General features: G+C 35.0%; 1 protein-coding gene across 1 annotated transcript in view; it reads left to right on the plus strand.

The window, feature by feature from the left end:
• RTN4 (reticulon 4) overlaps positions 1-25344 on the plus strand; it is a 55948-nt gene that overhangs the window by 16306 nt on the left and 14298 nt on the right. Inside the window, exon 3 of the mRNA XM_014532007.1 lies at positions 598-2994. Coding sequence (XP_014387493.1) covers positions 598-2994 — 2397 coding nt within the window. The remainder of the gene's footprint in view (positions 1-597; positions 2995-25344) is intronic.

Consider the following 25344-nt stretch of genomic DNA (forward strand, 5'->3'; position numbering starts at 1 on the left):
TTACTAAAAATTAGCATGGTTCAGATAATATCTACTGAAAAAGTTGAAATTGCATTTTATATGCTATGTCCAATGGGGAAATGGGCAGAACTTTTGATTAATAATTGGAAGTATATAAGGAATTCTTGGACCCTTGATTTACATTTACATACTGACTGTTCCATTTCTCCAAATAAAATTTACTTGCTGTATAGCTGAAAGACTTTCATGTGAACGAATGTCATTCTGTGGCATTTAATTGTCCAGTGTCTTTTCTTTTCTAAACTGTCAAACTCTCTTCTCAAATACTCTTTTTCCCCTCTAAAACCAGTTAAAATTAGCTTTTTTCGTGATTATACTTGAGGTTTTTCTTAAAGACTGATTTATGTCTTTGCATGACATATAAATTACCTCTGTAGCCATACACAGATTTTATTGATAATAGTTTTAATTTTTTAGTAATAGTTCCAGTGTACTTGTTATTTATTAATTAAATGCTACATTTCATTTTAGTTAATAGTAAGTCTTTACTAACACTATTTTGAATCTGTAATAAAGCATACATTAACTCTGAGAACACTGGCATTCTCTAACTTTCCTTTCTGTCCATGGTCACAGAAAAAATTATGGACTTGAAGGAGCAGCCAGGTAACACTGTTTCCGCTGGTCAAGAGGATTTCCCATCTGTCCTGCTTGAAACTGCTGCTTCTCTTCCTTCTCTGTCTTCCCTCTCAGCTACTTCTTTTAAAGAACATGAATACCTGGGTAATTTACAAGCAGTATTGCCTACCAAAGGAACAATTCAAGAAACGTCAAAGGAAGCTTCCAAAGAGTTTCCAGAAAAGGCAAAAAATCCATTTGTAGACAAAGATTTAACAGAGTTTTCAGAATTGGAATATTCAGAAATGGGATCATCATTCAGTGGCTCTCTAAAAGCAGAATCTGCCACAACAGTAGCAGACCCTAGGAAGGAAATAAATGTGAAGAGTAAAGATGAAGAGGATGACCTAGTTAGTAATCGAGAATCACCTACAGCCCTTACTAACTTGACTAAAGAAGAGAACAAAGTTATGTTTCCAGAAAAAACAAGGGACAGTTTTAATGAAAAGAGAGTTACAACAGGAGCTCCTATGAGGGAAGAATATGCAGACTTCAAACGATTTGAGCGAGTATGGGAAGTAAGAGGTATTAATAGTAAGCAAGATAGTGATGTCTTGGCTACCACAGGTATTATAGAGAGCAAGTTGGAGAGTAAAGTGGATAAGAAATATTTTGTGGATAGCATTGATCAGACAAACCCTGAGAAAGATAGTGAAAGCAGTAATGATGATACTTCCTTTCCCAGTACACCAGAAGCTACAAAAGATGGTTCAGGAACATACATCACATGCACTCCCTTTAACCCAACAGCTACTGAAAGCATTTCAACAAACATTTTTCCTATGTTGGAAGAACATACTTCAGAAAATAAGACAGATGAAAAAAAAATAGAAGAGAAAAAGGCTCAGATTATAACAGAGAAGAATACTGGCACCAAATCATCACACCCTTTCCTTGTAGCAGCACAGGATTCTGAGACAGATTATGTCACGACAGATAGTTTATCAAAGGTGACAGGGGAAGTAATGACAAACATGCCTGAAGGTCTAACCCCAGATTTAGTACAGGAAGCATGTGAAAGTGAACTGAATGAAGCTACAGGTACGAAGATTGCGTTTGAAACAAAAATGGACTTGGTTCAAACATCAGAAGCTATGCAGGAGTCACTCTACTCTGTTGCACAGCTTTGCCCATCATTTGAAGAATCTGAAGCTACTCCTTCACCAGTTTTGCCTGACATTGTTATGGAAGCACCATTAAGTTCTGTAGCTCCTAGTGCTGGTGCTTCTGGAGTGCAGCCCAGTTCATCCCCGTTAGATGCTCCTCCTCCAGTTAATTATGAAAGCATAAAACGTGAGCCTGAAAATCCACCACCTTATGAAGAAGCCATGAATGTGTCACTTAAAAAAGTATCAGGAACAAAGGAAGAAGTTAAAGAGCCTGCAAGTATGACTGTAGCTGTTCAAGAAACAGAAGGTCCTTATATATCCATTGCATGTGATTTAATTAAAGAGACAAAGGTCTCTGCTGAACCAACGCCAGATTTCTCTAATTATTCAGAAATAGCCAAAGCTGCACAGCCAGAGCTTGAGCATTCGGACCTAGTTGAAGATTCCTCACCTGATTCTGAACCAGTTGACTTATTTAGTGATGATTCAATACCTGAAGTTCCACAAAAACAAGATGAAGCTGTGATACTTACGAAAGAAAATCTCATGGAAACTTCATCTGAGTTCATGATAGAACATGAAAATAAGGAAAAAGTCAGAGCTTCACCACCACCTAAGGGGGGGAAGCCATATTTGGAATCATTCCAGCCCAATTTAGACACCACAAAAGGTACCGTATCACCTGGTGAAGTTCCAACATGGACCCAAAAGGAGAAAACGCCTTTGCAGATGGAGGAGCTCAGTACTGCCGTTTATTCAAACGATGGCTTATTTATTGCTAAGGAAGCAAAAATAAGAGAGAGTGAAACATTTTCAGATTCTTCTCCCATTGAGATTATAGATGAGTTCCCTACATTTGTCAGTTCCAGAACTGATTCTTCTAAATTAGCCAGGGAATACACTGACCTAGAAGTACCCCGCAAAAGTGAAATTGCTAATGTTGAGGATGGAGCTGGGTCATTGCCTCGCTCAGAATTACCCCATGACATTTTTTTCAAGAAGGTACAACGTAAGGCTGAAGATAAAGTACATGTCCCAGATGAAGTCTCCAAAGATAGGTCTGATATTTCAAAGGTGCCCTTACTGCCTCCAGATGTTTCTGCTTTGACCACTCAGACAGAGATAGGGAATATAGTTAAACCCAAAGTTCTTGTGAAAGAAGCGGAGAAAAAACTTCCTGCTGGTACAGAAAAAGAGAACAGATCACCATCTGCTATAATTTCAGCAGAGCTGAGTAAAACTTCAGGTAATCCATACATTGTTTTGTGCTTTCTTGCCACCTTTTGACTTACCACGGAACATTTCACTACATTTTGTGTAGTATATTACATTTGTAGTGTCCAATACATCACATCACATTGATAGAATCCTCTTCTACTGTCCCAGTTAAAGGTTTTAGTGCTTTTTCTACCCCTCTTGCACTCATCACTTACCCTTGTTCTTAACTTTTCCACACAATTATTCATTGATCATTTGTATATTGCCAAGGAACTAGAAAAAAAATGTTAGAATTGGCTTCAGTGTATATTTCTTTTCTTTTGTCTCAGTGTTTCCTGATAGCACGAAGAGCAAGAGGTATTAAAACATTTTCAGGTGCATTTACTTTTTTCCCCCCATAAATTAATTTTTTAAAATTTTTTAATGAAAAAATCTTTCTGTAATGTTCCTAATATTTCAATATACTGCAGTATTTTCCAGTAATAGGTGTAAAGTTATGTATACTGAGTAGTAAACATTTTGTTGAAAAGTATAAATTGAGGTATGCTATTATGAATTTTTCTGAAAAATTTTACTTATTCTCATTTTTTCTTTTGTCTCTACATTTCTCATGACCTGATTTGTGTAAAGTGATTTGAAAATGTGTTTGTTATTCTATGAAAATATGTAGTGATTATGTGGATTCTACTGAATCTGCTTATATTCTGCAAATGGGTAGTACTACTGGCAGAGACCAGTTTAGAGATTGTTGCTATAGTCTAAGAAAGAGGAGGCTATGAACATTAAGGTAATGGGATGAGCCTGGTGACATAGGACTTGGGGTTTGGTTGGACATGAACATGAAGGATAAGGGGAGGCATTAAAGATTATTCTATATGTGCAAATACATGGGTGGCAGTATGAGAAACTGAGTTTGGGAATTTTGGAGAATGCAGTGGGATTTAAGGAGAGAAGCTAAGAAAATAAGTTTGTTTTTGTTTTTTTAATTGATTTTTTTACAGAGAGGAAGGGAGAGGGATAGAGAGTTAGAAACATCGATGAGAGAGAAACATCGATTCAGCTGCCTCCTGCACACTCCCCACTGGGGATGTGCCCGCAACCAAGGTACATGCCCTTGACCGGAATCGAACCCGGGACCCTTCAGTCCGCAGGCCGACGCTCTATCCACTGAGCCAAACCGGTCAGGCAAGAAAATAAGTTTTAAATATATTGGTAATACATCACCTAAGGGACATCCAAGAAGTGATGGATATTATACATAGGAAGCTCTTGAGAGAGACTTTGCTTTTATGTGTGTATTTGCCATGGGCTCTGGATAGTAATTAAAGCCACAGATCAACGAGAGAGAACCAAGAGAAGAGGAAGATTTAAAGGTGGAAGGATTGATTGGCGTTATCAAATACTAGCTCACCTAAGATTAGGGATTAAGAATTTATCAAAAAGGAAGGAAGATATTGGCCTGACAGTGGCTGGTGGTGTGAGTGGGTAAGGCTAGGGCTGAGAAATGAATGGGATTTTAGAAAATAGATATTAAATGTTGACAGTTATAAAGAAAGTTTGAGACTATGGAGAAATAGTGTTAGCAATGGAAGGGAGACAATGGGGTTGAAGAGGCCCCGCCCCTTTTAAAGAGATTGGAGTAAATGTTGAATTAAAGGCACTTGTAGAGAGTCAGGAGGGGAGGATGAGATCCAGAACTAATTTTTACCCCTTTTAACAGAGTAAGAAAACACCCAGTTCTCTATTATCACCAATTGATATATATTTTTTTTTGGATAGATAATGACCCTTGAGTCCGCAGGCCGACGCTCTATCCACTGAGCCAAACTGGTCAGGGCAGCCCCACCCCTTTTAAAGAGATTGGAGTAAATGTTGAATTAAAGGTGCTTGTAGAGAATCAGGAGGGGAGGATGAGATCCAGAACTAATTTTTACCCCTTTTAACAGAGTAAGAAAACACCCATTTCTCTATTATCACCAATTGATATATTTTTTTTTGGATAGATAATACCTTTACATATACAATATTCAAAAAGTACAGTGATAGGTCTTCCTGTCTCAAGTAAACACTTAGTGCTCCTTCCTAGTCACTTACTATGTCTGACTTATTTCACAGGTATTCTTCCAGACATTTTCTGTACTTGCCATTTAAAACCAAATCGAAAACCTTTGAGTTTGATAAGTTAAAGTGGTATGCAAAAGTGAACATGTTTCCATATATTTATTGGCTATTTGTAATTTTTGTGTGAATTGCCTGTTCATATCCTTTGCCCATTTTTTTTTAAATTGATTTAAGAGAGAGGAAGAGAAAGAGAATAAAAAACATTGATTTGAGAGAGAAAGCATTGATCAGTTGCCCTCCTGTACGTTCCCCAACAGGGGCTTGAGTCGGAAACCTGGGTATGTGCCCTGACTGGGAATCAAACCCACCACTTTTCAGTGTAAAGGAGGATGCTCCAACCAACTGAGCCACACTGGTCAGGGCTCCTTTGCCCATTTTTAAATTTAGATTTTCATCTCTAATTTTGGGAGTGCTTTATATACAAGGATGCAAACTCTTGTCACGTTACAGTTTTCCCTCAGTTTTCTAAAGAATTTTAATTTTGCTGGACATTTAAATTTTCACATAGGGAAATCTATAACTTTATTTACTTATTTATAGATTCATTTTTACATTTAATTCTGATCTATTCAGAATTGATTTTGAATTCTGGTTAGAGATTATTTTATCCCACATGCTTTTTGGGTGAAGTTGTTTTCCTATTCCCATCATAGTCTGATCTAATTTCCTAGTACCAGGAAACAATCCTAGGGAACACGGACACAGGGAACACAGAAAATCAGCATTGCCAGATTTTATGCCCTGGGTTGGACAATCAACTGTACTGTGGGTGTTGGTGCCACCTAGTGTTATAGATAGAAAATGAGGTCTATGGAATACTCTATAATTGACTATATGGAATATATTTAGTTGGGCAGAGAAATTTAGTGAGTTGTGGGTATTTGTTTCAAACTAAAAATGACTTTATAACAGGATTTTGAATCTTGACACATTGTATTGAATGAAACAAATGCTTGAATCATGCTATTACAAACATTATGAAATGACCTTAAGGATTCCCCCAAACCTGTGTACTTTAATGAAAACTTAAAGGTTTTAAGGTTTCAGAGCCTAAAGACTATTACTTTTTAAATTCCAAATTAAAAATGCTTTGTCTCTTTTGGAATATCGATATATTTGTTTTAGATTATAATACAAGAAGTCAACATTTTTTTAGTTCTCATTCAATAATATCACTTTCAATTTCTCTATGGTTTTTAGTATTCATTTTTTAGCAACTTATGCAAAATTGTTTATAGACTCAAAAATGCTCATTTTTTTTGCCATTTTAACTTGTATTGTCATTCATTTCCTAGACTACAGTATTTCTCCACATCTTAAGTTTCAATTCAATACTTAACGTTGAAGTGCTATAATTTAGTCCATAGAGGGCATTATATTACAGCACAATAAACAGTGCTGTTTAATACCTTTCAGTAGTGAGACATATGTTTAGTTTCATAATTCAGGATAATTAAGTAAGTTCAAAACTACTGTGTAACTACAATTGTTTACTTAAAAAGTGAATGCTGTTTTCTATTGCTGGAAGTGGAAATACTATTTTAGTTATCAAGAATTGTACACAGCAATTCCCAGTTTAGAGTAGTACTTTCGATCCAAATGACTGCCTTGTTCCCACTTTATTTCCTTTATCTCAACATTGTTAAGAAAACAAAGCAAAACAAAACATGAAATTTTCTGGGGTTCAGAAGAAAAGGAAGGAAAGACATGGAAAAGGAAGAATCTTGGGAGAACTGGCTAGGGCAGACCTACAGCTTACATATTGCTGCCTATGCCAAAATACACTTTCTAATGTCTGAAATCCTGCCACTTAGATATAGATACAAACCTCTCTCTCTCGATCTCACTCTCTCGCTCTCTCTTTCTCTCTCTCTGGTTGTAAAGAAAAGAGTTTTTTTTATTCTTTAGTAGGGATTGATATAATCATGTACATTTCCTACTGATGAGATAAGTGCACTAAGAAAATGAGATTTGATTCTAGATATAAAAGAAGAGAAACAAAGAATGTAGGAAATTTTAGGGCATAGTTAGGAGTTAGGGGTATGCTTGGGGACATTTTCCTTACTAGTTTTTGTCATGCTTGGGAGAGGTACTTGGGATATGGACTTTGAGGAGTGGGAAGTTGCCAAACATGAACTTTGAACAGTTTATTTAAAAAGTTTTGTGTAAGGCTGATTTTGATTTCAGGAAAAGGAGACTATCTCCTCCCCTCCCCCTTACCAATAATATGCAGTAGAACTTAGAATTTAGACAATTTAGAATTTATTTACTTGCACTATAAGTAAAGCACTTTTCTGTTGTCCTCTCCTTTGGAATCCTCCTTTTAAGAGGAAATAGGTTCCTGTCCCAAATAATCAAAATGCTGTTGGGATGTATCTGCTCTATTAAAAAATTATCATTGAAAATTTTTTTATTTGTTAAATATTTGAAGGCAAAATAAATGATGTTTTTTTAAAAAACAAATTTATGTCCTTTATTTGCCTATAAAGTTGGGGTTTAATCTGAAATAGGACCTATAAACTATTCGTATATAAAATTTTCTCAGCTGGAAAATAATAGAACTACATAGCAAAGAACAATAATTTGTGTGGATAGGTACTTCGGATTTGAAAGGTATTGGTTATTGCCTAGAATCAGATGGCTTAATATATGTGCTTTCTTAGATGTGTTTTAAAGGTCTTGTCCCTTGTAGTTTGTCTGTTATTTTTAGCATAATACTAATCATAAATAGCTAGCACTTACATAGGGCCTACTTTTTGCCACCTGTCATAAGGCACTTTGCGTAACACTAATTCATTTGATCCTCACAATAAGCATAGCCCATATAGCTTTATATTTTAACACTTCTTTTTGTCTCATCAAAATTTCAAATTTAAGCATGTTCTTGCTTAGTTTACCAAACTTAAAGGAACTCTAGTTTTAAAACTTTTCTAAGAAAGAAATGGGCAGAATGTCAGTTGATTTATATGAACTAGTTTTTGCTGTAAGCTTAATAAATTGCAAAGCCCATATAAACTGAAGAATTAGATATCACTATGCAAGGTTGAATTTCCAGGGCTCCTGTTTTTGCCTTTTTAATCTGCCAGGGAGTTGTTAGGTATATTTAATGTTTAGATGAATGGATATTATTACACATTCTTGCCTTCTTGGACTATTTTTTTAAATTGTCAAACCAAGTTAAATACCAGAAGATGTGAATGGTAAATACTCATATCTTAAGAAATCTTTCCACCCCCCTCTCCTGTTTGTGTAGTAATCTCTGACTTAAAAACTCTTTGGGTGCCCTAGCCGGTTTGGGTCAGTGGATAGAGTGTCGGCCTGCAGACTGATGAGTCGCAGGTTTGATTCCGGTCAAGGGCACTTGCCTGGGTTGTGGGCTCGATCCCCTGTGGGGGTGTGCAGGAGGCAGCTGATCAATGATTGATTCTTTCATCATTGATGTTTCTATCTCCCTCTCCCTTCCTCTCTGAAATCAATAAAAAGATATTTAAAAAAGAACCTCTTTGGGTGCCATTTTTGAATGCCTTATTCTAAGGCTAAAATATTTATTGGCCTTCAGTTCTATGGGATTCATTATTAGGAAATAATATGTTCTTACTGAATAGTTTGGGATATTTTCAGCTATGCTCTGACTTGGTGACAGGGTTCTCAAATATCGTATTATTCAAGGGTCCAGTGAATAGTTTAAAGTTAAATATTCACTCTTAAGCTGAGGATACTGGGTTCTTTTTAAAAATAGCTTTGCTTTATGTTTGCAGTTAGGCAGATAAGGGAAAGAACGGAATCATCGATATTCAGGCCTCTTCTGATATTAAGGATTTTGGAGGGTTTTGCAGCCCACACAGTTTTATAGAAAATTCCAGGAAACATTATAACTATTTTAGGGTAGCTGCATAGTCCTGTGAAATATGTATTTTTGTACATAGGCTATATATCTTATACTTCATCAGGCATTTTAAAATATTTCAGCTGATTTTGTCATTATATATCATCTCTTCTGCTTAGTCAGATGGTAGCATCTGTTGAGCAGTTATGGGACATTAGTAAAGACTGATACTCTGCACTGGAATTAATGACAATTTTAAAAGTTGAACAAAAATTTTAGAAATTCTGTACATAGATTTATTTTTATGTATTTATCAGTAAAATTTTAGTTTAGTCTCATATTTTCCCAAGGCAAATGATATAATTAACACATAAGTATTTCTCCTCAAGCTAATAGATATTTATTGAAAGACTGAGTTGGAACAGGTGATAAATTCAGAACAAGTATAGATTTGTAGCTCTCTGAATTTCCTTAATTGGAGAAGAATGAAAAATACCATTGCATTAGAAAAATGAGATTGTTAAAATTGAATAAAAACTTTTTTTCTATTGAGTAGCATATATTAAATAAATATAAATAACTTGACTTTATGATTCTCTACTTATACCCTCATAAGGGTGCAAATGCTGAATGTTTTAAGCCTTAATCTAGGAGAAAGTAAAAAAGAGACTTAGCATTTCCCAGGTTTGAAATATAAGCTCTTACCGGTGAGATAAAAGCTATTTCAACTTTCCTGTCGATGTGCAAAATTGATAATTGCATCTGGAGGGCAGATCATGACTAGGTGGATGGTCAGAAGAAATATTTGAAGGACTAGGGCCTATCTGCTTTTTAATCTTATGAATAGAAATCCTATTGAGCCATTAAAATTATTATGTGGCAAATAATGTGTTTTTATGAATAAGCTTTGCAGTCAGTCCATGTTGTTTTTCTTAACAGGTAACCACTGATTTTAGAGTTTTAAATGAAATTGAAAAGCAGCAGTATAATTTAAAACAAAACAAAAAACTCTACATGGCCTTAAGTGTACTTCAAATACATTTATTGGTTAAATGCCAAAAAAACAGCTCTCTTTTCTTTCTTTTGGTAGGCTGCCCCTCCTCCCCCTTGCAAAAGTAGCTCCTTTTGGTGTGAGCAACAAGCAAAAGACTAGAACAATACACAGAAAGAAGGCAGTAGTGCCTGAGTATTAGTAGCCTAGTTACAGATTGCACTGCGTCAGACTGCTCCACACCCAGAAGGCGTCAGGTGACTCCAGCCCTGCTGCAGTTGTGCAGCAGAGGAGACTGCAGACTTCGGTTGAGGAAACGGGTATTTCATGTCTCAGGGGTAGACTTTTGCAGTTACAGCGTTCCTGTTGGTATGCATAATTGATAATTGTATCTGGAGGGCAGATCGTGACGAGATGGATGGTCAGAAGAAAAATTGGAAGGACAAGGGTATATCTGCTTTTTAATCTTCTATTCAGTTGTGGGTTGTTTTTTATGTGACTAGTAATATATTGCTAAGAATGAGCTTTACCGTTTAGATATATTTTGGGTTGAAAGTGAAACCTGTGAAAGGTTTAAGAGTAAAGATTTAAAACAGCTATTTCACAAATGTGTTTTTTACATTTGGTTGTGTATGAGAAAATGGCATGTTTTCTGTTTCACTGGCGTTTGATTTAGTCTTCGTAGTCCTGTCTTTGATTAGGTTCTGTTTAATCCTGCACATTTTAAACAGTATGGTTTTAACACATTTCATCTGTTGGTCACTTTGGCCTGATAGATCTACATAGCTATTTTTGTATTCCATAATGACGTATTTTCTGTGACCAAGTATTTTTTTTTAAAGCTGAGTTGGTATAGTTGAAATCCTATCTGAAGGTTTATAGGTAGCAAGATACTGTGTTTGCTTGCAATAAGCCTGTTTTCTTCTGTGGGAATCTTATTGAGCATTTAAAATGATTACCAGCCTCCTTTTAATTAGATTAAATTTTTGTGTATCTTGAAATCTTTAAAATGTATACACAATAATTTGTAATGCACATCTATATTTAAGTCACTAACCTTTGTCCTTGTAATAACCAATCATCGATCTTGATCCTCTTTCCTCCCCCTTGAAAGCCTAGATCCTTTCAAATCTCAGTGGATCATTGTGTAAGAATTTAAGCCCGTAAGTGGTGAAATGTTGACTGTAATGAATATTTAAAAAGTATTATGTAGATGATTAAATGTACCATTTTCACAAAAAGAAGGTGGTAGATTGTGTGTGTCTGACCACTTATAATAAATTATCTTAAAAATTAGTAGAGCTATTAAGTAGTCCTAATAGACTTTCCACACAGTAGTTTTTTTCTGGCCACATTAAAGTTTTATAATTTTTTAAAAATATATCCTTCTACAGTAGAATTGCTAGCAGGATTAGTAATAATGTTTCCAAAAGCAATATGTGGAGCTAATTATAATAACCCTCACAATCTCTTTTTAAAAATCTGTTTAATAAGGAAATGTGGGGAAAAGGTGAGTTTAAGATTACGTTCATATTGAGATACAATTAAAGATTAGAAAACAATACAGCTTTGGATTTTTACCTTTATGGTTTCTTTACATGTGAATTTAATAAAGAAAATAATTTTTTCATCATTCTGACCATTAGCATTACAAAGTGAAATATGAATCGATACACTAGTTTTTGCTAAGTAAATATAGTAGTGATAATGCAATAAATACAGGATTTAAAAATGGGTGAAAAGTCACATCAGGGCCTACTCTGCAACTAATAAGGCTCTATATTAATCATTTAAATCTTAGAACATTTAATAACATCATAAGTTCTTTATTTGCTGAACTAATTTAGGGATATTTTTTGACACGAAAAATTAAGATCTAGTTTAGTCCATATTATACCATAAATTTTTAGGCACTAAATATAAAATCAAATTTATTCAAATGTCTCTAGGGAGCCTCACTTTGTATGTAAGTGTAATGGCCTAATATTTTTTAGTCCTTGTCTGTGGCTTTTTTACTTGGTAAGACTAACTTTACCTATTTCAGATTCATTGGTAAAGTTATATTTTAGTATTTTCTTTATCAGCAGTTAATTTTAATGTTGTAGATTATAGGTTATGACTTAAATGGAAATCAGTGAAAAGCTGAGGCTGACATGGATTGAGTTTTATGAAAAGTGTGTGACAGTAGAAGAAAACTAGATTCTAGATATATTTTAAAAAATATATTTAGGCCCATTTTTTCTACTGTCCCATCCCCCCATCCCCTTAAGCACATCTAGTCATCTAATGGAAATACAGTGGTATAACAAGTGAGAGGTTCTCTGATTTCAGGGTTTAAAATCATTTGGGGTTTTTGTTTTGGTTTTTTCCCCACCGATGAACTAGTTTTTAAGACATTTTATCTTTCAGGCTCAGACCAATACTAATAATTTCTATTTTTAACATATATTTCATCTTAGATATTCTATTATTCTTAGGATACTTAAAAAATTGGAATCTACATAGTACTTGATTATTGAGGTTATATGAAAAGCATTGATTAAGACAGTCAAAAGATTTTGAAGAGCTTAAAATAAGGAATGGGTAGTTTTGGGGTTTGGGTGGTGTGGAAGAATGATATAACCACTAAACATGGTATTAACTGAGACACTGTATAGAACTTTCTGGGTAGGACAGAATATTTACAGGACAATAGTTGAAAAATAAGATTAATGTGATTAAATAGAAGATTTGCAAGATCTAGGTCAGGTTTCCTCAAACTTCTCTGAATATAAGAATCACGTGGTGCTTAAAAATTCAGATTCCTGTGATCATACTCAGATCTACCAAATCAGGATTTACAGGTGAAAGGCCTGGCAATCTTCATATTATGCATCCTGATCTAATTCTTGTTATAATCATGAATTACAAATTTAGGAAACATCAATCTAGGCTTTCAAGTTTCTGTTCTGGGATGTTTCGATTTTGGCCAGAGTAAGACACTTACCTCTTTGGGTCTTAGTTTCCTTAGGTGTGTGATCTCCAGGCTTCCAGTCTTGATGTTCTGTGGTCCTATAAAGATACTGTGTGCCAGATTGCAGAAGACATTGGGTTTTGGACTTTACCATAAAGGGAATAAAGAGCCTTTGGAAGTTTTAAAGTAGAGAGCAATAAGATATAGTAAGTTTGGAAGACTGGTTTGGGGTGCTATGTGAAATAACTTGGAGAAGAACTCAGAACAGTTAGGATGACTCTATGTACCCAAATTTAAGGCACATAGTGCCTGAGCTTGGCCTGAAATAGGAATGAATGGAAGTGACAGATTTGAGAAAGAAGGAATACTTGACATTTGACATAGATTTGTGGGACTAGGGTGAAGGAGGCGCTCAAAGGGCAACATGAAATTTCAGTCACAGCAAAACATTGGCAATGCTAGGGCATTAGTATTTGTAGAAATAGAGCTTAAGTAGGTAGGAATAATGCCAAGCTTGGTTTTAGAAACTTCAAATATGAAGTGTTGATAGAATAGCTCTGAAGCTCAGAGACATGACAGCTTTAATGATAAAGAATTGGGAATTGAATACAAAGTGAGACAAATGAGGATGGTAGTACCCATTTATCTGTGGGAATACATTCCAAGACCCCATGGATGCCTGAAACCGAGGATAGTACCAAGCCTATGGAGTACTATGTTTTTCCCTATACATACCTATGATAAAGTTTTATTTATAAATTAGGCACAGTAGGAGATTAACAGCAGTATCTAATAATATAAAACAATTATAACAATATACAGTAATGAAAGTTATGTAAATATGGTCACTCGTTTTAGGGGATCTCTTGCTGAAGTCCTTGTATAGGCTCAGCGCTTTCTGGCACAACACACTGCTGTCAGTCGGAACACGTGTGTTCTTCATGTCTTCCACACAGAAATGTAATGCCTTTTCTATCTTAACTGACCACTTATCACTCACTGTGGTCATAACTTTTGCATTTGAGGTGTGACAACAAAACTAGCCCAAATTTATTATTATTTTTTTCACAATTTCACAGATGGAAGATTCGGTCTTACCATTGATCTTAGCAATCTCAGCATATGATATTTTTCTTATTAAGTTGAGAGTTTTTTACTTTTTCACTTAAAGGAAGCACTTTACAGCTTCTCTTTGGCACATCCGCATTGCCGGCACCAATACTCTTATACTTTGGGGTCATTATTAAGTAATATGAGGGTTACTTGAACTAAGAATCCACAGTTGATCTGGTAACTAGGACGGCTAGTAAGTGACTAAAGGGCTGGAGGCATATGCAACGTGGATACACTGGGCAAAGGGATGATTCCTGTCCTGAGCAGGTGGGAGTGGAACAGCATGAGATTTCATCATGCTACTCAGAATGGTGTTCAATTTTAAACTTACTGCTTAGGTTTTGGATTTTCCATTTACTATTTCCAGGCCATGGATAAGACTGGACTACTGTGTTTGCATAGAAAGAGCCGAAGATTAATGAAGGAAAACCTAAAACCAACATTGCGTGGGTGTGAAGCACCAGGAAAGATCAGGAAGTTGTAGTCAGGGCAGTAAAAGAAGCGGGATAGTGTTGTAAGGAGAGGATTTTTAAGAAGGAGTGAGTGGTTAAATTCAGAGAAACTGATTAATATGAAGACTGAAAAATGGTGCGGACTCTGTGGAATTTTAGGAATATGTGCACTGCTGTCCATTAGTAGTGCTTCTTGAATTTGGCTTTTAACATGCTATAGGTATGACCTTTGAGGGAAGTTTTGTAGGGTGGGGATAGAAATGTTTCTAGAATTAGAATTCAGTTTGACTGTACCTTAAGATACGGTAGCTTTGAACCATTTCTGGAGCATACTTCCTTGCAAAGGTGGTTGTTGGGCTCCCTGATTTTTGCTTTTGATAAGCCACTTTCCATTTCTTTGAAAGCTTAAGGTTACTGACTATATGGGTATAGGTGTACACATACACCGACATTCAGGTAGAGGAGCAGGGGTCTTGCTGCTTGAAATAAATGCCTTCCTAACCCCTGGGAATGCGCCTCCCCCCAAAATAAAAATGCCCGAGAAAGGAACTTTGGTGTTGAGAGACCTATTGATTAGAGAAAGACCCTCTACTTTCCATTCTAAACTTAGTTGAAGCCTATTGTTTAGGCATTCATCCCTTCACACAGAGTGGTTTTGTGTTGGGAGGGTAATATGGTACATTTTGTTCTGTAATCATTTCCCCCCACTAAATGGGGGAAATTCCTTTCATTTAAAAGATAGTCCACATTGTTTTAATGCTTGTAGTATTCTAAGTATGTACTACTAATCCCATACAGTTAAATATTCAAGTATGAACTATATTAAAATGAATATAATTGAATATAAATCTTGGTTTTTATTCATGATTATTTCTAAATTGCTGGGTTATAATATTTAGGCATTTGTTGCAAAACTACCCTCCAGCAAGATTGTACAAATTATTTTGAGCAATCTATGGGAGTGTCCTGAAACCTTGGCCAAGATTAAATACTAACTATGCATTTCTGATGATTTTAACTCTTTCTGAGAGAGCTGTTTTTGTCAGTTTTTAAGTGTATTACTTGAGAACCAGGTTTACATTTAAAAAGTAAATTTGCACATGTTTTTCCCTATATGGATAAGTAGTGAGAGCAATGGTGGAAATGGCCTCTTGGTGTTATTTACCCAAGTCTGGGTACTCTATTTCCTCACCAGGACTCCCAACTGGTTTTTCCACTAAATCCTAGTTAATGTTCCAAGAGTGTTCCTCTGATTATAGCACTTAAGGGGCTTTTCTTTACTTTTCAATTAAAGCTTATACCATCTATCTTGGACTTTTATAAGGCATTCCATGGTTTAGTGCAAACATGTCAAATGCAAAGGCTAACACGGGCCAAATAAAACGAGGCATGCGGTCTGTGGGCCGCGAGTTTGACATGCTTGTTCTAGTCCCACCTTTTATAATCCCATATCCCATTATTTTGTCTCCATCCACACGGAAGGACTTGTTCCCTAAACATGCCTGTTCTTTGCATTTGCTTGTGTTTTTTTCTCTGTGTAGAATGCCTTTTTGCCCCGTTTCATTTTGTCCAAGTTGTGCTTATCAACAGCCCAGTCCTCCCTGAGGTGTTCACTGATCCTCTCAGATAGAGGTAACCTAGTGTTCCTCAGAACTCCCATCTCTTGGTTTTCATTTTGTAGCTTTTTAAAAAAATATATATTTTTATTGATTTTAGAGAGGAAGGGATAGGGAGAGATAGAAACCTCAGTGATGAGAGAGAATCATTGATCGGCTGCCTCCTGCACGCCCCACACTGGGGATCGAGCCCACAACCTGGGCACGTGCCCTGACCGGGAATCGAACTGTGACCTCCTGATTCATAGGTCCACGCTCGACTTACTGAGTCATGCCAGCAGGCTGGGCTGTAGCTTTTATTAGAGTTATTTATATGTATATCTTGGCTCTTTTTCTAGCCTGTAAATTCCTTGAAGGCAGGAACAGTGGCTTCAACAGTAGGTCTCCTTGTTGACTCTGCACAGCTTCTCAATCAAGTAAGAGGCTGAGAGCTCTGATGTTCAGCCAGGTTTACTCCTGGCCTTGAACTCTGTTTGTGCATTCTTGGAAAATTTTTAAAAATGTTTTTTCAAGTGGGAGAAATAAGGAAAGGGATTTCCTACTTTACCCCTTCTTAAAGGAACAGTTAAGTAAATTAAGCAACTTTTATAAATCCAGGAGTTTTAGATTATACCTGCAGACAAGTCATTTTACCAGTCATTTTTTTTCTAACTTTCTCATTTCATAGGTAAGGAACCCAAGAAAACTAAAGAGATTATTTGTTCAGGACCACATAGCTTGTGGCACAGGGCTGTTGTTTTTATTTTACAATTTATATTTGTACTTGAACAACTGAAGATAAAAGCTAATGACCCATGTTTTGATACTTTATTCATTAATAGTTGTGGCATCTTATTGAGCATGGTATATATTTCTTTTTGTATGATCTTCACTCTACAATAAAAGAGGCAGTAGTCTATTACACAAGCCATGAAAGAAGGTAGGTGTTAGTTGTTTAGTGTTGTCAAAAGTTTAAGCCTAGTGGGAACCCTGTGGGCCAGGAGTATAATTTCTCTTCGTCCTTAGGGATTGGATTACATGCTTGAATGTAGGAAAAATATTTAAGCAGTGAATAGAATTGTTATTCTGGTCTGTAGGTATCCCCTACATCACCTTTTTATTTATTGAGTTAATTCCATCTCTTGCTAGAATTTAGGCTAAAGGATGTTACTAAATTTAATTTAGCCAGTGCTCCTCTTTGCATCTTTGGAGCAGTATTCTGAGACCACATTTTATTTCTCTGTGTTACAATGGATAATGCTGACTTATGTTACTTGGTGTGTTGTGTCTGTATGGGGGGTGGGGGTGGGCATTATAAAATGTGTAAATATATCTATTTAAATCTACTTCATGGCTTTCACATTTTAATCCAATCACCTCTTCGGCATTTATGTAAGGTGTTGATAGACACTGAAATACTATTGTCTCTCCTTAAATACTCTATCATCACTATATTGTATTATGTAGCATTTACTTAAAGAGCTCAGAGTAAGTGAAAGATTAAAAAATATCAAATATGAATGATATCCCTGCAAATCTATTGTTAAGAATTTGACAATGAGGTAAATTTAGGAATTTCTACTCTCAGACTATAGATTTGCTAAAATTCTGACTTTCCATAAAAATGAGAGGAATTATAGCTTTCTTTGTTATATACACTTATTTGTGTATTTTTTAAAAAATATATTTTATTGATTTTTTTACAGAGAGGAAGGGAGAGAGATAGAGAGCTAGAAACATCGATGAGAGAGAAACATTGGTCAGCCGCCTCCTGCACATCTCCCACTGGGGATGTGCCCGAAACCAAGGTACATGCCCTTGACCGGAATCGAACCTGGGACCTTTCAGTCCACAGGCCGACGCTCTATCCACTGAGCCGGTTTCGGCTATTTGTGTATTTTTAATCTAAAATAATTTAGATTATTCTGGTCAATGATATGAAGAGAGATATTACCTTGTTTCTTTATCTGTACTATTAGCCATTTACTCAGTGAGCATTTATTTTTGAGTGTGTACAACAGGTGTATAAAGTTATAGAAGTATTAATATAACAAACTAGTTTCCCTATTAATGAGGTTCATTCTTTTTTTGTGTTAGTAATTTGCTTTGAGTCCCCCTCCCTTCCAGTTTATTAAGCTTGTCACGTTTCTAGAGTTACAGAACAATGTTTTCTATTTAATTTCTATTAGTAGAAAATAGGATTTTGAGCAAGGTCTGGTGCCCATTTCTTGTAATGCTTGGATGCCAACAAGAAGTAAAATTACACCATAGTATGTTATGCATTGAACCAATGTGTACTCTAATTTTAGGCATTTATTTGTCTAAGTCTTGGCTCAATTCTAGTAATTTAAAATAAACAACCACATGCTTATCAAAATTTATCAGAAATACAGATTTTGTATAAGAAGAGTCCTTACTGTGACATCCTTCACAACTGAAGATTGTTAAAGTCTGTGCAGGTAGGGAGAACCATTGGCTCAAAATATGTGTAAATAATGTGATTAGAAAGAGCATATTTATTTAGCTTTACTTTAGAGAAAGTGGAATTTGCTACATATATGAATTTTCCTGTGCAGGGAAAATTATGGTTTGAGATTGGAAGTGGGAGGTTAGAATTATTTTTTGTTGTAATTTTTTTGTCCTCTTAATAAAGCTGGAAATAGAATCAATAGGATTAAAGGAAGTATTGAAAACTATATGAAGTAATTTAGTATATTGGTGAATTTAATTAACTTATAAATGAGGCATGTGTGGTAACTTCACAGTTTTCTACCTCAGAGAAGTTTGGTTATCCTTAGAAGCAACTAAAAGCCACAGGTAGTTTTTACCTTTACGTAATGTATTGAAACATTTTCTACTTAAAGACAGTGTAGGGTAAAAAAGACTACTTGAAGCAAACTCATTTCATAGGTAATAAAGGATTTGATAAAGACTTACCTTGAAACAAAACCAACAGCTATGAAAACAAGTTTTAGTTTATTCTTAATGAAACAGGGTGTAATCACAGCTGTAGATAAGTTCTTAGAATGAAGTGAGGATAAATCAAGTTTTGGGGCTTGTAGTGTGTGTAATTTTTACCACAGAATTATTTGGTAGTACAAAATGGCATCTTTTACTTCATGGTTGAATTTCTCAGTGGATCATATAGGATGTCCCTTTACAGAAAGTGTTCAAGGGTTTTATTAACTTTCCTAGTGGCTTCTCTGAATCTTTTGAGGTCAGATGTTCTGGTTGAAGTGCCTATTGGATCTTTTTTGGAATAATTCTCCAATATCACTCATAATATTACACTCATAAAATTCTGCATTATTAGAAAGATTTTCAATTTTGCATTGTGGTTGATTTGTGTTGTTTTATCTGGATATAGTTTCCAATTTTTATTTTCAAAGTGAGACCATTTAGATAGCTTCTAGGAATCATTTTGCAATTTGAACAGAACATGATTTATTATCATTGAACCTATATTACTGGAATTGTATATGTACATAATTCTGCTCATGTATATAACTCTGCTCACGATGTTAGTAAATTGCTTCTCCTCCAATTGATATTGAAATACTATTTGGATCCTCAGGTAGGATAAAAAGCAAACTTAAGTACTGACATATACTTTTAAATACAAAATGTGGTATGATGGAAAAAATGAGACCTTCATGACCAGAGCTGAATTTCAATCTGTAAGCCTGCACAATTTATTTAATAATACTTCTAAGCCCCAGTTTCCTCATGTATAGCAGATAATAAATACTTTATAGAATTGTTGTGATTAATGGTAATGCATACAAAGTACTTGCACAGTTCCTTGCTCAGAATAGGGGATTACTAAATTGTTATAGAAAACTCAAGTATAGAATTTATGCTAGTTTTACATAAAATGTTTTTTTCCTTAGATGTGTGGTGGTTGAAATTGACCAATATACTGTAATGTTGTCAGAATTAAGTCAGGAAAGATTTAGTGATGAAAGAGACAAGGATCTGAAATTGTGTGTGTATCTTTCAAAAACTCTAGTTACAGGAAGAAAAGAAAGCCAGGAGAGATGCTGGTTTGCCAGGTATTTGATTAAGGTACTTTGTAGCAATACTAGGTATCCATCTATCTGAAACTTGCTAACTAAAACCAGGTTAGCAGTCCTTTCAGAGAAAGTTGAATTCACCTTAAAAAAAAAAAATCAGAGCTTAGTTAAGCATTGCATTTAATATTCGATTGCCCTGCTTGACTTTATCTCTTGAAATATCACCTTTATTTCCACATATGACATCTCCTTTCAGTTTAAACTAACTTGTTAGGAGGTTATCATTTTCCTAATTTTACACACGGGGAAACTAAGTTCAGACATCTAATCGGGCATGCTTATGGAAATGGAAGAAAGAGTTAAGCTCCCACTCTGCACAGATCTTTTTCTGGACCGTCACCTGTTATTTATTAGCCAAGTGAATGCTTACTATGTGGAAGTAAAAGCTTACTATGTAGAGCTAAATGATTGACTCTGAATTTTTGTCACTTTTCTTAGCAGTTGAGAAGAATTTGATTAAGGATTGTGATTTCTAATGAATACATAATTATTTATTATTAAGATTATGATTGTAAAAAATAGCAACTAACATTTTAATATTCTAATTTTAATATTTGTTTATTAATTTTCCTATTTAACTGCCTTACTCATTGTTCACCTGACTCTGTTAAAGAGAACTTAATATTTGTTTTTGTTTAAGAGGTAGGTATTTTCCTAGAACCATTCCTTCCCAGTATTATTGTGACCAACTAGTTCAAACTTTTTCTCCCAAGAGACAAAAGATTTTAAAGTTGAAACCTGACTTCAGGCTATTCAAGGAAGAGATTCAGTAAGAATTTGATTTGAGGCAAAATGTAATTGGATGACTTCTGCGTGTACTAGCACTATTTTTAGCTATGACAGATGATAGTTTATGATTACCAGATGTAGACAACTTTTCTAACTCTTCGCTGGGCCAGAAGTTTTTATTTTGAAGGAAGGATTGCAGTGCACTCAATTATTTTAAATTAAAATTTTAGTTGGTAAAAGATGGTACAGCTCTGTGCATGGCACATCACAAAAATAAATATTATCCACATTTTGAAAATGAGTAGACAATCACTTTTTTTCTAAATGACAAAAATTTTATTGGTCAGCATTATTTTAGTAATTCATAAGTATTGCCCACAGCTGTTAAGAGGAAAGACTATTGCTAAATTAATCTTAGATCTTTAAAAGGATATTTCATGAGCATTTTATATAAAAGTAAAGTAGCATTAGGTTACTGTGCATGATTAATGCTTATTCTGCAGTACAGGAGACCTGAGGAACCATGAAAGGTTATGCTATCCTTTTATAAGCCCTGTATCTTAATTTGGTTTCTCAAGAATAAAGAGGCCATTAAACTCTTCATTCATAAACAGAACTAGTAAAGGGATTACAGAGGATCCCAAAATTAGCATTTTAGTGACCCAACAGTTTTTTTATTTAAAGATGTCCATTATTTTAATTTGAAAATATCATAGTCTTTAATTAAAATGTTTTTATTTCTAAGAGTAATCTGGCCACTATTTACATACCATTCTGACAGCAAATATTATTGAAGCAGATAATGACAATATAAAGACGAAAGGCATTCATCAGTCCTTCAGAATCTTCAAGGAGATACAAGCCCATAAAACAAAATTTGCTGTAAATTATCTGAAAGCATTGCTATTTGTTATTTTGTAAATGTAGACATCTAAAAATAGTTTAAAACAAATGTTAAATCCAAAACGTAGAAGCATTTTTGAATAAATTAATTAGAATTAGTGCATGCCTTAAATTGGCATAAAGTATGCATTCATTCTAATCAGTCAGTCAGTACTATTTATTGAAAATTTAGTTGGTTCAAGCTTTGTACTCAGCTCCAAGATATGGTAGATAAGACAACATGCTTTCTCGTAGAGTTTAAACCTAGCAGACAAACAGATGTTAAAACAAGTAAATTTTTTAGTTTACTTTTTAGTTTTTTTAAGTATATAATTCCTTGATTTTTAGTATGGCCACAAAATTGTGCAACCATCACCATTATCTAATTTCAGAACATTTTCATCATCCCTCCAGCCTCCTTTAGCAGTCATTCCCCATCTCCACTCCTTCCAGTTCCTGGCAACCGCGAAGCTACTTTCAGTCACTATAGAATTGCCAACTCTAGACATGCCATATAAACAGACTTACACAACTATGTGACCTTTGGTGTCTGGCTTCTTTCACTTAGCAGAATGTTTTCAAACTTTTTGTAGTAGGTATCAGTACTTCACATTTTTTTTTTCCTGGCCCAATTATATTTCATTGTGTGGCTATACTATATATATATTCCTCACCCAAGGATTTTTTTTTTCTTTTCATTTCAGAGAGAGGAAGAGAGACAGAGACAGAGAAAAACATTGATGTGAGAGAGAAACATCAATCAGTTGCCTCCTGTACACACCCCACTAGGGATCGAACCCACACTTGGGGATGTGCCCTGACTGGGAATCAAACATGACCTTCCGGTGCATGGGATGATGCTCCAACCAACTGAGTCTCACCGGCCAGGGCACCATATTTTGTTTATCCATTCATCAGTTGATGGATATTGGGGTGTTTCTTCTTTTTGATTATTATGAATAGTGCTGCTATAAACATTCATGTACAAGTTTTTGTGTGGACATAGGTTTTCTAGTCTTTTGGGTAGAAATTCCTAGAAGTGGAATTGCTGGGTCATATTGTAACTCTGTGTTTTAACTTTTTGAGCAATTGCCAAACTGTTTTTCACAGTGGTGGAATTTTACTCTCCCATCCAAAGTCATGAAGATTTGTACCTATTTTTTTTCTTCCAAGAGTTTTATAGTTTAAGCTTTTTAGGTCTTTGATCCATTTTTTTTATATATGATGTAAGGTAAGGGTCCAATTTTATTCTTCCAGCACCATTTGTTGAAAGAAACTTATTTTCCTCATTGAATTGTCTTGACACCTTGTTGAAATCAAGTTGACTATAAATGTAAGGGTTTATTTTGGACTCTTAATTTATTCCACTGATCTCTCTCCATCCTTGTGCAACTACTACATTGTCTTGATTACTGTAGGTTTGTAGGAAGTTTTGAAAAAGGGAAGTGTTCTCCAAATTTGTTCTTTTTCAAGATTTTTTTTTTTGGCTATTCTGGACACCCTGCATTTCCAGGTGATTTCTACAATTGGCTTGCCAATTTCTGCTAAAAAGCTGCTTAGGATTTTGATAGAGATTACAGTGTAGATCAGTTTGAATAGCATTACTATCTTAATAATAATGTTTTTTAATCCTTAAACATGGGATGTCTTTTCATTTAAGTCTTCTTTAATTTTAAGGCTGCAATTCTGTTTGCTAGAAACTAATACTTTTTCATCCTTGCAGCGTCACTAATAAGCTCTTAAATTCCTTTGCAAAATTAAAAAAAAAAAGATTGAAACCCTTCTATACTTGGTGACTTTGTAACAGCATAGATTACCTCTCAGACCTTTCTTTTGTAGGTCATATTAATTTTGTCTTATGTGTAACTATCAGGCCCAGTTGTCTGATCTCTTTTAGCTGTTCTTCCCTCTTTTCCTTCTCAGTGCTCTAACCTTTGCAGCTCAACTTGGCCACCCCGGGACTTGTGTCACCAAGGCTCTCAGGGTATTTGCTTTGATTCCTCTCATGTAGCTGTTTTCACACAATATGTGTGGGCTTGCTTATGTGTTTACCAGAGCTCTCTCACTGATTGGAAAGACCTTATTTCTAGAAACCCATATGATAGATGGAAAGGAAGAAGTAGGTTAGGGTTTGCTGTACTTTCATGCAATTAAATTTATTTTAGGCTTTAATCACTGCATAATGCTGGACTATATACATGATTATTCCTGTATCAGCAACGTTAGGGAAATTGACTTGATTCACACCAACGCACCAGAATTATGAACTGTTAGAATTTTAACTATTGTATAGATCTAAATATTTATTAAGCTAGCAGGCAGTATATTCTGACTAACTATAAATAATTCTTATCTAGTCAATGAAACTGTTGGGACAAAAACTCTTATATTGGGCAATTTGGTTAGACTTTAATATATATTGTGTATACCTCTCAAGTCTAAAGTCATTTAATCTCATAATCAGGTTTTACTGAGTAGATTTTAATGATGGTAAGGAATCGTGATGATACTGCATTTAACTAGTCACCAATAGTGGTGATATTGAAGGTTACTATAAGAGTGTTCTTTCCCCTCCCCAACTGTTTACAATGCAGAGAGAGATGAACTGTATAAGAGCTCTTGGCACACTGCAGAATTCTCCCTGGGTTGTACATAACCCCATCTTGAGACCATAGGCCTATGGGTGTTTGATCCCCATAGTGGCCCTGTGGCCATAGGCCAAGAGCAAAATTGCTAAGTTAGGCTTTGACTCCTTACTATTAATAAACGTTATATAACAGTGGGACATGTTTCTTTTTTTTCTTTGACACCTAAATTTTTGTGGCATTATATACATATCTACTCCTAGAGGGAAGTAGCTTTTCAGGTAATCTTAAGGGGTTTTTTTCTTTTGCTTTGTAGGACATTTTTGTTTTAACAATAGCCAGATTACATTACAATTTTGTTAAGTTTATTAAAGAGCAATCTCTTAAAAGCAGAGCTGTAAAACTCATAACAGTGGGACATGTTTCTTTTTTTTCTTTGACACCTAAATTTTTGTGGCATTATATACATATCTACTCCTAGAGGGAAGTAGCTTTTCAGGTAATCTTAAGGTTTTTTTTTCTTTGGCTTCGTAGGACATTTTTGTTTTAATGATAGCCAGATTACATTACAATTTTGTTAAGTTTCTTAAAGAGCAATCTCTTAAAAGCAGAGCTGTAAAACTCATATGTGTAGTTTTTAGTAGCTTTCAATTTCTCAACATTTTTTTGAATTAGTCGTTTTCTGTAGATAAATATATTTTTGTGTCACTGAAGTATCTCATTTTTGTGCGTGTATGCTAAGACTTTCTTTTATTATTTGAATATATATCATGCATTGAATGAAGATGAAAACCTCAAGATGAATTTTTAAGAAAAGTTGTTTTGGATTAGAAGTCTGCTATGCTGGGCTTGGGAGATTTGATAAACTTTTATAGCCAGAATGATTTAGAATGTAGGACATAGATTTGCATTAGAAACATTTTATAGTAAATAGAAATAGATGCAGGTATTATTTTAATATACAACATAGTGTATGAAGTTAATCTTTAACATTTTAGGTTTTGACTTTCTCTAGAGACCTTTTTTTGGGGGGGGAAGCGGGGGAAGAGGAGGGGTGG

This window comes from Myotis brandtii, unplaced genomic scaffold (genome assembly GCF_000412655.1).
Source record: "Myotis brandtii unplaced genomic scaffold, ASM41265v1 scaffold84, whole genome shotgun sequence".
NCBI lineage: Eukaryota > Metazoa > Chordata > Mammalia > Chiroptera > Vespertilionidae > Myotis > Myotis brandtii.